Source organism: Mya arenaria, chromosome 2 (assembly GCF_026914265.1).
Source record: "Mya arenaria isolate MELC-2E11 chromosome 2, ASM2691426v1".
Classification (NCBI taxonomy): Eukaryota; Metazoa; Mollusca; class Bivalvia; order Myida; family Myidae; genus Mya; species Mya arenaria.
Genome location: NC_069123.1, coordinates 56,608,556 through 56,621,525, shown reverse-complemented (window position 1 = coordinate 56,621,525; position 12,970 = coordinate 56,608,556). Strand labels below are relative to the sequence as shown.

At 40.3% G+C, this 12,970-nt stretch overlaps 1 protein-coding gene across 1 annotated transcript in view; it reads left to right on the top strand.

The window, feature by feature from the left end:
• LOC128216058 (uncharacterized) overlaps positions 1 to 12,970 on the top strand; it is a 76,308-nt gene that overhangs the window by 32,906 nt on the left and 30,432 nt on the right. Inside the window, exons 12-19 of the mRNA XM_052922654.1 lie at positions 679 to 888; positions 5,532 to 8,951; positions 9,446 to 9,611; positions 9,807 to 9,905; positions 10,122 to 10,309; positions 10,576 to 10,779; positions 10,950 to 11,080; positions 11,321 to 11,489. Coding sequence (XP_052778614.1) covers positions 679 to 888; positions 5,532 to 8,951; positions 9,446 to 9,611; positions 9,807 to 9,905; positions 10,122 to 10,309; positions 10,576 to 10,779; positions 10,950 to 11,080; positions 11,321 to 11,489 — 4,587 coding nt within the window. The remainder of the gene's footprint in view (positions 1 to 678; positions 889 to 5,531; positions 8,952 to 9,445; positions 9,612 to 9,806; positions 9,906 to 10,121; positions 10,310 to 10,575; positions 10,780 to 10,949; positions 11,081 to 11,320; positions 11,490 to 12,970) is intronic.

The window sequence follows — 12,970 nt, the reverse complement described above, 5'->3', positions numbered from 1 at the left end:
TGTACCTGCTTTCCTACAATATGATCACTCATTGTACCTGTTTTCCTACAATATGATCACTCATTGTACCTGTTTTCCTACAATATGATCACTCATTGTACCCATTTTCCTACAATATGATCACTAATTGTACCTCGAGGGGTGAAAGCGAAAAGGTTCTAAGTGACATTAAATAAAGAAGCAGATAGAACCTTTTCGCTTTCACCCCTCGACCTGCTTTCCTACAATATGATCACTCATTGTACCCATTTTCCTACAATATGATCACTCATTGTACCCATTTTCCTACAATATGATCACTCATTATGCATATTGTCAACAATATGATCACTATTTGTACATATCTTCCTACTTTATAATCACTAATTGCACATGTTGTACTACAATATGATCACTCATTGTACATACATTTGTATTGACATTTAACATGCTCACTCATTTTACATGTTGTCCTACTTAGAATAGAAAATTAAAAATGTTACAAAAGCTTTGACAAGTCAAGAAAATGAGAATATATCTATAAATACTGTACTGTGTGTAAGTTATACAATGTTGTTTTTTTGGCAATTTCTCTTGAAGTTACTAATTCACAGTTAGTCATCATTTATAGTTAGTATTAATGCACTGATGCAATTTTTAGAAATGTTGTTTTTATTAAATTACTATTTCTCCGTGCAGGAACCAACGTCAGTTACGGCCTGGACATGGGAGATGGAACAGTGTATGAGTTGTTTTACCCATTCCAAGTGGACGGGACCAACAGTTCAGTAACTGGGCTTGTTCTTGCTCCTGGGGCTAACTGTACAATACCAGGTGGAAACGAAACACTGAACAGTACACAGTGTGACCCTTCTCAGATAGCGACCAGTGCTAATGGAACGACAGATGGTAAAAACCTTCGCATTATGGCCAATTTTTATTTATGAATTGGAAAACAAAATATATTATATTGTAATTTAAAAAGACAGAGGGTCTGAGTTTAATGTACTTTGCAAATTATCTCCTATTATTATTATTACAAATATAATGCATGAAATGATTAAAATAGTTGGATACATGTATACACTTAACTATGGTAATTTTCAATATCCCCATGCAAATACAATTTGAAGGGGTATATTAGTGTCACCTTACAGTGGGTTGGTCGGTCAGCGAGTGGTCAGTATGGAAAGGTTTGTGGAGCAAACTACCAGCAGATATAGAGAAATCACTCTGATGGGTGGAAGTGCCTGATGTATTTTCATGACCTTAGCCCATCTCTCCTAAGACTAACATGCCCTTGAATATAAGTTTTACACTTTCCCCTATATTGGAATTTGTGGAGTAAACTTCTTCCATGTATTCAGAAATATAACTCTTATATTCAGGGCTTCTAAAAGTTTGGAACCTCAATCGGCCCGGGTCCGTTGACATCACACCCCCCCCCCCCCCCACATTTTTTAACCCCCCCCCCCCCCCCCCCCCCCCCCCCATCAAAGTAAGAGACCTTCAAAGGTCTGATTTTATAGAAATGTCACACATTTTCGGGACGTGTATTCTGTCAATATTTTTTGGGATGTGGCAGTTCATAAGAGGGCTCTAGAGCCATCATAGCCGATTAGATACAAGCTTAATTCAAATGAGATTCTCATCGAGGTCTGCTACATTTCTAACAAGAACGACTGCGATCGTAATTAACTGCGGCGGGCGGGAAGCGGTCAGACGACAAAAAGTGAAACAGTATTATGATAATCTTGAATAATAATATATATCTAGATTTATAATCGGGGCTTCAAGCTATAAGTTTGATATCGACGACGATTTTTTCATTACTGTGAATTAAAATGACGTAAGCGGCGCACTCAGCTCTTAGACTCTGTAGTTAATCAAGCGTGTCACTGTTGATATCCTTTATGACTAGGTTAATTAATTCGGGAGTTTTAATGCTTTCGCCATTAACAATGGCAATTGCATTTATCTTTTTTAAACCGTTTTTAACCAGCAATGCTTCTTTATTACAATTTAAATTTAATAGTTTGGTAATCAACAAACGGATATATCATGTATTGATCGACGAAGACATAGCATAATTGCCATGTGAAAATATGGACCGATTTTAACACTTAATCAGGATAGCTGCAGTCACATAATGAACACATAGTTTGTGTATTTGTGTCTTCTGCGACCTACTAATACACGTGATTGGACCGATTACAACATATAGGCTATAGTGTTCAGCGTAGCGGAAAAAGCAGCTGGTCGCATTGGTCTGATGGTTACTAGGACACTTTTATTGGGGGTAATTTTGAATGTGTGAATGACCCAAGAATGTTTGTGTATTACATTTTTTACTGACTTACCGTAGTCGTCTTGGACTGAAATTATAAAAAAAATGAGAATATTTCGGACCGATTTTTTTTACACTTTTTGAAACTGAAATCGGTCTGGCTTGGTCAAAATCGGTCCAGACCGGCAAATTGCCGGTTTTTAGAAGCCCTGCTTATATTTCGTATACATTAAGTTGTGCACTGTTGGTATAGCGCATGTCTGCCTCCAGCAAGGGTTATGGTATTTGACTGAGTAAAATATTGTAGTAGTTCCAAGTTAAAAAATAGTGATAAAATATGGAATGTTTATCAGCATGTGAAGTGTTCCAACTTGTAATTTGATGAACAATACTTGTGACCCATGAACATCACAACTTGTGACCCATGAACATCACAACTTGTGACCCATGCTCATCCCAATTTGTGACCCATGGTTATCCCAACTTGTGACCCATGGTCATGCCAACTTGTGACCCATGGTCATGCCAACTTGTGACCCATGGTCATGCCAACTTGTGACCCATGGTTATGCCAACTTGTGACCCATGGTCATGCCAACTTGTGACCCATGATCATGCCAACTTGTGACCCATGGTCATGCCAACTTGTGACCCATGGTTATGCCAACTTGTGACCCATGGTCATGCCAACTTGTGACCCATGGTCATGCCAACTTGTGACCCATGGTCATGCCAACTTGTGACCCATGGTTATGCCAACTTGTGACCCATGGTCATGCCAACTTGTGACCCATGATCATGCCAACTTGTGACCCATGGTCATGCCAACTTGTGACCCATGGTTATGCCAACTTGTGACCCATGGTCATGCCAACTTGTGACCCATGGTCATGCCAACTTGTGACCCATGGTCATGCCAACTTGTGACCCATGGTTATGCCAACTTGTGACCCATGGTCATGCCAACTTGTGACCCATGATCATGCCAACTTGTGACCCATGGTTATCCCAACTTGTGACCCATGGTCATGCCAACTTGTGACCCATGGTTATGCCAACTTGTGACCCATGGTCATGCCAACTTGTGACCCATGGTCATGCCAACTTGTGACCTATGGTCATCCCAATTTGTGACCCATGGTTATCCCAACTTGTGACCTATGGTCATCCCAACTTGTGACCCATGGTCATGCCAACTTGTGACCTATGGTCATCCCAATTTGTGATCCATGGCTATCCCAACTTGTGACAGATGGGCATCTAAACTTGTGACCCATGGCCATCCCAACTTGTGACCCATGGTCATCCCAACTTGTGATCCATGGCCATCCCAACTTGTGACCCATGGTCATCCCAACTTGTGATCCATGGCCATTCCTACTTGTGACCCATGGCCATCCAAAATTGTGACCCATGGTCATCCCAACTTGTGACCCATGGCCATCCCAAGTTGTAACCCATGAACATCCCAACTTGTGACCCATGGTCATCCCAACTTGTGACCCATGGCCATTTCTACTTGTGACCAATGGCCCTCCCAACTAGTAACCAATGGTCATCCCAACTTGTAACCAATGGTCATCCCAATTTGTGACCCATGGCCATCCCAACTTGTGACCCATGGTCATCCCAACTTGTGACCCATGGGCATCCCAACATGTGACCCATGGCCATTCCTGCTTATGACCTATGGCCTTCCCAACTTGTGACCCATAGCCATCCCAACTTGTGACCCATGGGCATCCCAACATGTGACCCATGGGCATCCCAACTTGTGGCCCATGGTTATCCCAACTTGTAACCAATGGTCATCCCAACTTGTGGCCAATGGCCATCCCAACTTGTGACCTATGGTCATCCCAACTTGTGACCCATGGTCAGCGAAACTTGTGACCCATGGTCATCCCATCTTGAGACCCTTGACCATCACAATTTGTGACCTGTGGCCATCCCAAATTGTGACCTATATCACCCTGACACTTGACCATACATGACCACTATGAAACTATGTACTCACCCAGTCAAATACTATTCAAATGCTCTTAAATATCATTTTTAGCTGGTTTATTTTTTTGAAGACAGAAAATTTAGCTTTTGTCATTGCCTTTGTTTTATTGTCATTAGTGTCATCATGCACAAACTTTACCTTAAGCCATAACTAAAAGAAAGGTAAAAATTAAACTTTGTGCACACATCGCACAAGAAAAATATGTATATTGAGATATGTAAGTTTGTTGTTTTCATTTCCATATATTTACACCTCAACTTCCATTCCTTAAATGAACTGCCTTTAGGCAATTGCGTTCATCAATCGATGAACGCAACATCTTCGGATATGTTCGGATCGTAATTCATTGCATAACAATATACATGAAAGCTATTGATCTTGTTATTGGCTGTATTATGTCTGAAGGTCCCGTAAAATATAGATCAACATTTTTAAAAGTGTTTGGTTATTATATTTTAAATATATTGGTACCAGAAGTGTTTCAATTTTACGTTTTAAAGTGATGTATGGAATACTAAAGGAATGAATTGCGGGGTTGATGTCATTATCGGGGATATGAACGCAATTGGGTTGGTCAAAGTACGCGTGGAGTCCTTCGGACACCACACACATTGACCAACCCAATTGCGTTCATACCCCGATAATGACATCAACCCCGCAATTCATTCCTTAAGTATTCCATACATGATTATATTGTAAATGAAAATTACATACAGTTTGTTGAATAAAATATTAATGTAATTAATTGAAGCCAGAGTTATGGGCCTTGCTTAACATGTGTGTATTTTCTGTAGAAACATGTGTATTAAGTTTCATTTGAGTACTGTGAAACAGTTATTGAGAAATAACCAAGGTTAATTTTTTTGCAAAAACAGGTGGTTGAAATAAGGGCATAACTCAACAAATACTAACTAAATACACTTTTAGTGATTCCCCTTTTGGGCCAAGGCTCATAACTCTTTCTCCAATAAATGTCATGTTAAGCCCATTGATAGTTTGAACAGATCATGCAAACACGTTCACAGTTCACAGATATTTTTACACTTCTTACAAAAATGCATATGTGAAGCTAGACCTATTACTCTGGCTTTAATAATTATTAAGTTATGCCCCTTGATAGTATGAAACATCACTTTAACTAGGCCATACCTTAATAGCCAGTTAAGATATTCACATGAAACCTGTAACATATTGTATTAGCGACAGAATGCAGATGTGTTACAAGACCCAGAGGAAATTTTCTTGTTTCTGTTACAGGCTATGCTGTGTCAAGGTTGCGTGTGGGTGGAGTTATCACTTCTAACATAGCTTTCGCGTTTGACCTGTCTCTCAATTCTAATAAAAACCATTGTTCTTCAGGAATGGTTGGATATTTATGGCACAACTTCACCAAGAATGGAATCTTCAATGTAACGCTGAGAGGGTTCAACTTGGTCTCTGATGAATTCTACATGGTAATTACTCACGTTGAGGATGTGATCTTCAACTTCACCATACACAACATACCACCCATACCATATGGACAAAACAACACAGCCATCCCTTTGTCAGTAGATGCCGGTAGTCAGATGATAGTTTCAGTGGAGTTTGGTAATATGACTCTGGACACTGCCTATGTCTCTGATTCTCTAACAGGGTTAGCCCTGGTGCAAGATTATCACTACTTTGGCTATGGGTATTACATTGTCACAGGCAACATATCCAACTTTGTAACCCCCATCCAGAATTACACCACAGGGGTGTGGGTTGACTATCTCATCACAGACATGTCTATATCCATCAACCGCTTGTTTTTGCCTGTCAACGAGATAACTACCATCTGCATAGAGATGTTCCAGTGTTCCAGATTTAACACAAGTTTCAGTTACGATGATGGGACAGCTAACACTACTTTGTATAATGAACTCCTGCTGGCCCCAGATAATATTACAGAGGGCCACAACTACACAGCACCTGGAAGTTATGACCTCACTGTGGTCATTGACAATCCAGTTGACCACTTTGAGAACACCTACACAATTGTTGTCCAGTATCCAGTACGAAATATTGAATTTAGCACAAAAACACCCATGATTCTACCCTATGGCTCACAGGTGTACACACCATTTAATGTGACTTTCACTGGAGGTGTTCAACCTGCAACAGATGCAATCATGACAGGAGACTTCAAAGATGGTGTGACCACAGTCAATGACTTCAATGTGACCGATCCAGACCCAATCATATTTGCTATGTGGCACCCATACTCAGTACCAGGTACCTACAATGTGTCGATGAATGTGTCCAACCTGGTAAGCTGGATGAACATGTATGCAGTGGTGGATGTAGACGAGACTATCTACCAGCTGGAGCTGACCCCAGTTCCCCTATATGTGAGGACTGGAGAGTTCTCTGACCTACAGATTACCATGCTAGGTGGGACCAGGGCTACCTGTGTGATTGACTTTGGTGATAACAGTCCTACTTCTACCAGCCCCTGTGACAGACACACCGTTTTGAGCGTGACAAACCAGTACACTTCAGTGGGTGTTTACCCTGCCAATGTGTTCTCCAATAACACGGTGAGTTACCAGGCGGTCCTGTCCACTGGAGGCTCCATCTATGTCCAGAACCCGGTGGTTGGCTTCACCACCTTGTCCCCGGTCAAAGTCAGCTTCATAGGCCCAGGATACACTTCTACACATGCTGTGAGCCACACCTTTGAGCTCTTATTTGATGATGGCATGGAAATGGCGACCAATGCCACATACCAGATTGATTATAGTGATGGCACTGTGACCCCAGCCCTCCCCCTACCAATAGTTCCAGTTGTTGCCAACCACAGGGGGAGTGAAGACCTGATACTGAACTTTGCCCACACATATGTCAAGGGAGGTAACTACACAGTGGGTGTCACCATATGGAACTTGGTGAGCATGGAAACCTACTCTGACACACTGGATATATACGAAGCCATTTTAAATCTTCAGGTCACCGTATATGACTATGATAGTGTTACCGGGTTAAAGAAGCTGGGAGCAGGACCAAACAATGTTTATGTTGCCCATGAAAACTTAGTATGGTTTCAGGCAAGTTTTGACCGAGGCAGTCACGTTACATACAACTGGACATTTGGTGATGGACAAAATGACAGCATTTATTACCAAGACCACATACTTCATAAGTATGACTTGCCTGGTACATACTCTGTTCAACTGTTAGCTTCAAATATTATCGGGACTGTATCTTTCAACATAGAAATACATGTTCACAGAAGTTGTGGAGATATTGCCATTTCAGCTAATACTCCACGATCAAAGAACACAACCTTTGACTTTCCCGTTTGGCCTGGCAATATAGGCACAAACGCCTGCTACATGATCGACTACAAAGATGACACAGCAGATCCCAGTCGCTACCAGTTCTTTGGTGACTTGACCCAATGTCAGACCATACCAGAGTGGGCAGATCTCCTGGCAGCTAACCTGGACTACTTTGTCCATGTATCCTCCTGGGACCTGGAGGCCCGGAGGCAACTGTACTTCAGCTCTCTCATCATGGACTCCACCACGGCAACGACACCGAGCACATCCTTGGTAACCAACACAACTTCAGCTGCAACAACACCATTAACTTCTGCTAACTCCACAATATCTACAAATGCATCTGTATCACCAACAACTTCACAAGCACCATTCACACTCAACACCACCACCATCACACCAACAATGAACATCACACTCAACACCACCACCATGACACCAACAATGAGCATCACACTCAACACCACCACAATGACACCAACAATGAGCATCACACTCAACACCACCACCATGATGCCGACAACGACTAACACCGCTGCGACAACCACATCAACTATAAATACACTACCTATTCAGTGGTTTTCAACTTGGAATGAGACATTGAGAACCAAATATATGACTCCAGGACTCTACCAGACTGAGCTAACATGCAAGAACTATGTTTCCAAGAATACAACCAGCTGGACAACAGGGGTAACCAAGGGACCGTGCTGGTGGCCGTATGTCAATGTCAGCAATGCTAATCCCTGTAAAATGCCATTTTGTGACAGTGAACACCCCGACATGAGAACTTCATATAGATCAGATAAGCTTGTTGTATATTCAAATGTGACAATCAATTGCACTGCTACAAAAATAGCATACTACTGGTGGCGAGTCTATAGGCAGAATACAGACTGGGGAAATGAGACAGAGGTAACTGATTTAAATGGGGCGGACATCTACTCTATTGGTGCCAGAAACCTGATCCTCTTCAGTAACACATTGGAGTATGGTCTGTACAGATTCCAGCTAAATGTGAGTATGGATGAGTTGATGGGTATGACCTCGAATGACAGTGTTTACCTGAGGATCATACCTACCCCCTTAGTGGCAGGTATAGCTGGTGGGCAATACGTTGTTAGACGTTGGGGAGATATAATTCCCTTAGAGATCGATGGAGGGCTCTTCTCATATGACCCTGATATGGGAAACAGTACTGACAAGACAGGGATGGAGTTTGTATGGCTATGTAGACGAATCTGTGAAACTTGGCCTAGGGGTTATGATAGCAACTATGATGTGGCTATACCAATGGGGCCTAGCAACTGTACCTATGAGGAGACACATTCATCAGACCGAGGATGCAGCAAAGTTGATGGATTTGATTCTTCAGGTATGGCTCATTTTTTATTTTTAAAAATATATTTGGTTTGAAAGTATACCAGGTAATCAAATTTTAGGAGACACATTCATCAGACCGAGGATGCAGCAAAGTTGATGGATTTGATTCTTCAGGTATGGCTTATTTTTTATTTTTAAAAATATATTTGGTTTGAAAGTATACCAGGTAATCAAATTTTATGAATCACTAATACTGGCACTCATACGATAAAGTATAGTATCTAAGGTTGGCAACAGGACAGACTGTTTATTTAGTGCATATTTCAATTAACATGTATAATTATATGATACATTGTATTAAATAGAATGTGTCCACTGAAAGGCTGTTGTGTTTAAAACTTTCCTCTTTCGTTAATGATATAAGTAATTTGAAAGTCAAGTTCTCAGTGTAAATTCAGTATGTGTTTAAAACTTCCCTCTTTCGTTAATGTTATAAGTAATTTGAAAGTCAAGTTCTCAGTGTAAATTCATTATATGTATGAGCAGGACGTGTGGTGAATGCTTCCGGGCCGATACTGAAGATGATGACAGGTGACATGTATGAGAATAACTCAGTACAGATTCGACTTGTGGTCCGGAAAGACGGCCGAGAGGCGGATGCTTTCATGGAGATCTATATTTCCCGTGGAGACCCGCCAATATTTGGAATTCAGTTGGTTTCTTATTGACTTCACATATTATTTTTTCATACTTTCCCCAACTTTAGAAGACTGTGTGTCCACATGATATGTTATTTGGCAATAGGATTTCTGTTTACTGTAAAAACACTACAAGACTAGCGCTCTGTTAAATAAAAATGTGTTATTTTTTTGAAGAACTGCATTCTTAATATCATAGCTGGTTTCAGATGTGTGACAAACTGTGGCCCGCGAGTGAACCCTGACAGTAGATATGGCTTGCGCTCTGTGATTGAAAGCTGGAGCAGGGGCGTCTACTTTTACTATGTGTAAGTCTAAGTGTCAAATCATGTGTCTGAACAATTTAATCAACTTTTACTTGTGCAAACATTTAATGCAATTTTGAGTCTGACAATGCCTTGTAAGATCTCAAAGATTGAGAATACTGACATCAATGCATTAACAAGCATGTCCAAACAAGGCTGTAAAGACATTTTCTGAGGCATGCTACAAAAAAAATCACCTGCCATGTACTTTTTTCCTAGCTGGAAGCTGTATGGGTCATTTGGTTTTCGTTTCCTTCGATTTGAGATTCCCTACGCAAGCTGGGAGGGGTACACCAACACAGGCATATCTGGGCCCAATATGGCCATCCTGCCCAACTACACGTACCCTGAATACCCATTCTATGACCTCACCCTAAAAATATGGAGATGGGGAACAGATTCGTTTGGTAACCATAGCAACAGTTTATGGACTTTTGACTTTACTGCTTAATAAGGTCCACATATTGTATGTTCCATAGTCATAGACACATTCCGGCTAAGTAATAATTACTGTCTGTATAAAGTTGTATGTATTTATCTCTTGAAAACAATTTAATTTTTGTCTCAATTACAATGAAATCATATGAGATTTATCATAAATTTATACTGGTATCTTTCAAAATGGTCACAAAGTTAGGGCATACATTTATGGCTGATGATAACTATTGAAAAGGTGTGGCAGAGAAGCAGTTTTCCCTCAATTTGAAGCCAACTGGAGGAAATATATCTGTCAGTCCCACAACAGGAATAGAGTTTGACACCAAGTTTTTAGTCACTGGATTTAACTTCATGGATGCAGATGATGGACTTAGTTTCCGCTACAAGTTTGGATACCTTTTAGAGGCAAACACACCAATAACCTGGATCTATGAAGGCAGTAAGTTTGTCCTATAGATGCAGATTGTGATTTAATAAGTAATGCAGTTAGTTTAAGATGGGAAACAGATTTTTAACGTGCAATTATTTAGTTGTCAGTATATTTTTTTATACTTTGATATTAGATCAGTTGATTCAATGTGTCTTATTTTAGTGCTCTTGTGATTTCAGCGGTGAACAGCAATATTGGAAAAGAGACTCCTCTTCCAGCAGGACTTGATTACCGTGGTAACAAAGTAGACATTATTGCCAGGGCTTATGATCTCAGTGGAGCCTTCAAGGATGTGTGGACATCAGTGATTGTATGTGGTATAGTACTCGGAGCTAAAAGATTTATTGCAAGAAATTACCGTTTCAGGTTTAAAGCATGTTTTGTCCAGTACAAATGAAGCTATGGCACAACTTGTTGTAAGACATGTCACCTTTCGGTAAGGTAAATCGGTAACGAGTAATGGTATGGTTCAGATTGGAGAAATGTTTGACATGTCTTCTTTCGCTAAGGCGTAGCTGAGCTCTCATTCACATGCATTACTGTTGTTCAGGTGACTCCAGCAGACATGAGTACAAAGGGGGACATGTTGGTGAATGCGACACAGTCAGGGGGACTGATTGAAAACCTATTTGTGGGTGCTGACAGCAAGGTGGCCCCTGTCAGCAATGTCATTGGAAAGTTCCTTAACGAGGAGGCCGCCGCTGGTGCTGCTGCATGGAGTATGGATCCTTGTTAACATAGCGTTTAAATAGCATTTTGTTGCTAGTCCTACCGGCTTACACATCTGTATCACATGAGTTACTGAAATGGAAGGAAATTATTACCCAAAATTATAAAACTGATAAGAAATAGGTAGCTCAAGGAGTTGTAAAATCATCAAAATGGCAAACTTGTAGCTAAGCCCGTTTATATAAATTTTATATAATGCATTTTTAAATATTGTCTCAAATTGTATATATATATATATATTTTTCCATGATAAAATAAAGCAGAACATTTATTTTTCCTTTAAGAGAATAATGGTAGGTATGTGTTACATTATGTCTCCCCCACAAATGAGAAGACATATTTTTTTTCTCAAGTTGTCTGTCCGCCTGTCAGTTCAGCACAATTCATGTTCGCTCATCAAACAAGGATTTTTAAATTACTACCCACACATGTTCACCATATTGAGACAATATAAAGAGCCCATTTTACAACCAGTTTGGGTCAAGGTCACGCCTATAGGACAAGGTCATATGACTATTTTTCATGTATGCTCCATTTCTCTTGAATCGCTTGAATATTTTTTTTATTACAACCCACAAATGTTCAACATATTGAGGCAACATGCAGAGTGCATGTTACATCCAACTCAGTTTAAGGTCAAGATCACACTAAAAGTTCGAAGGTTATATGACTTCATTTCATTCCGTTCCATCTCTCTTGAACTGCTTGAAGGACTTTGTAATCACTAACCATAAATTTTCACCATATTGAGACAATGTGCATAGGGCATGTTACAATTAGCTTAGTTCAAGGTCAAGGTCACATATGAGGTCAAAGGTCATGACTATATTTTGTGTCCCCAATTTCTCTTGAACTGCTTGAAGGACTTTGTAATCACTAACCACAATTTTCACCATATTGAGACGATGTCACACTTATAGGTCTAAACATATTGTGAATATGCATACGGGGTAGACATCAGTTTTTAGGCTGTAGGCCACTAGGACTGCAGACTTTTATTACCGTATTTCGGAAATCGCATCGGAAGATCGACATAACATTTAAACATTTGGCGAATTAATACGCGCGCGGGCGTATCAACCCAAGCTCGGTTAGAACTGCGGTGGTCACCAACCTAATTTACATTAACATTTACATCGAAACTACCTAGTAAACAATCTGCTCAAACAGCTACGGACTGCGTTCTGCATATTAATAAGCTTGCTATAAATAGCGCTGTAATGAGCTTTCAATCTACGTAATGCGGTTAACATAATGCGAATAAGCTGCGTTTTGCGTAATATAATGCAATTGCCAAACGCAATATAAAAAGCAGAATCCGCAAATAGTTTCAAAATGAACGCATACTAAATGAAATAAATACGTACATGTATTATATACCTGTGTTTAGATTTTGCTTTGGCCGAGGAATGATAATATCTACATGTACATTGTGGTTAAGAATAGAATGTAGGTCATCCCATTCAGACAG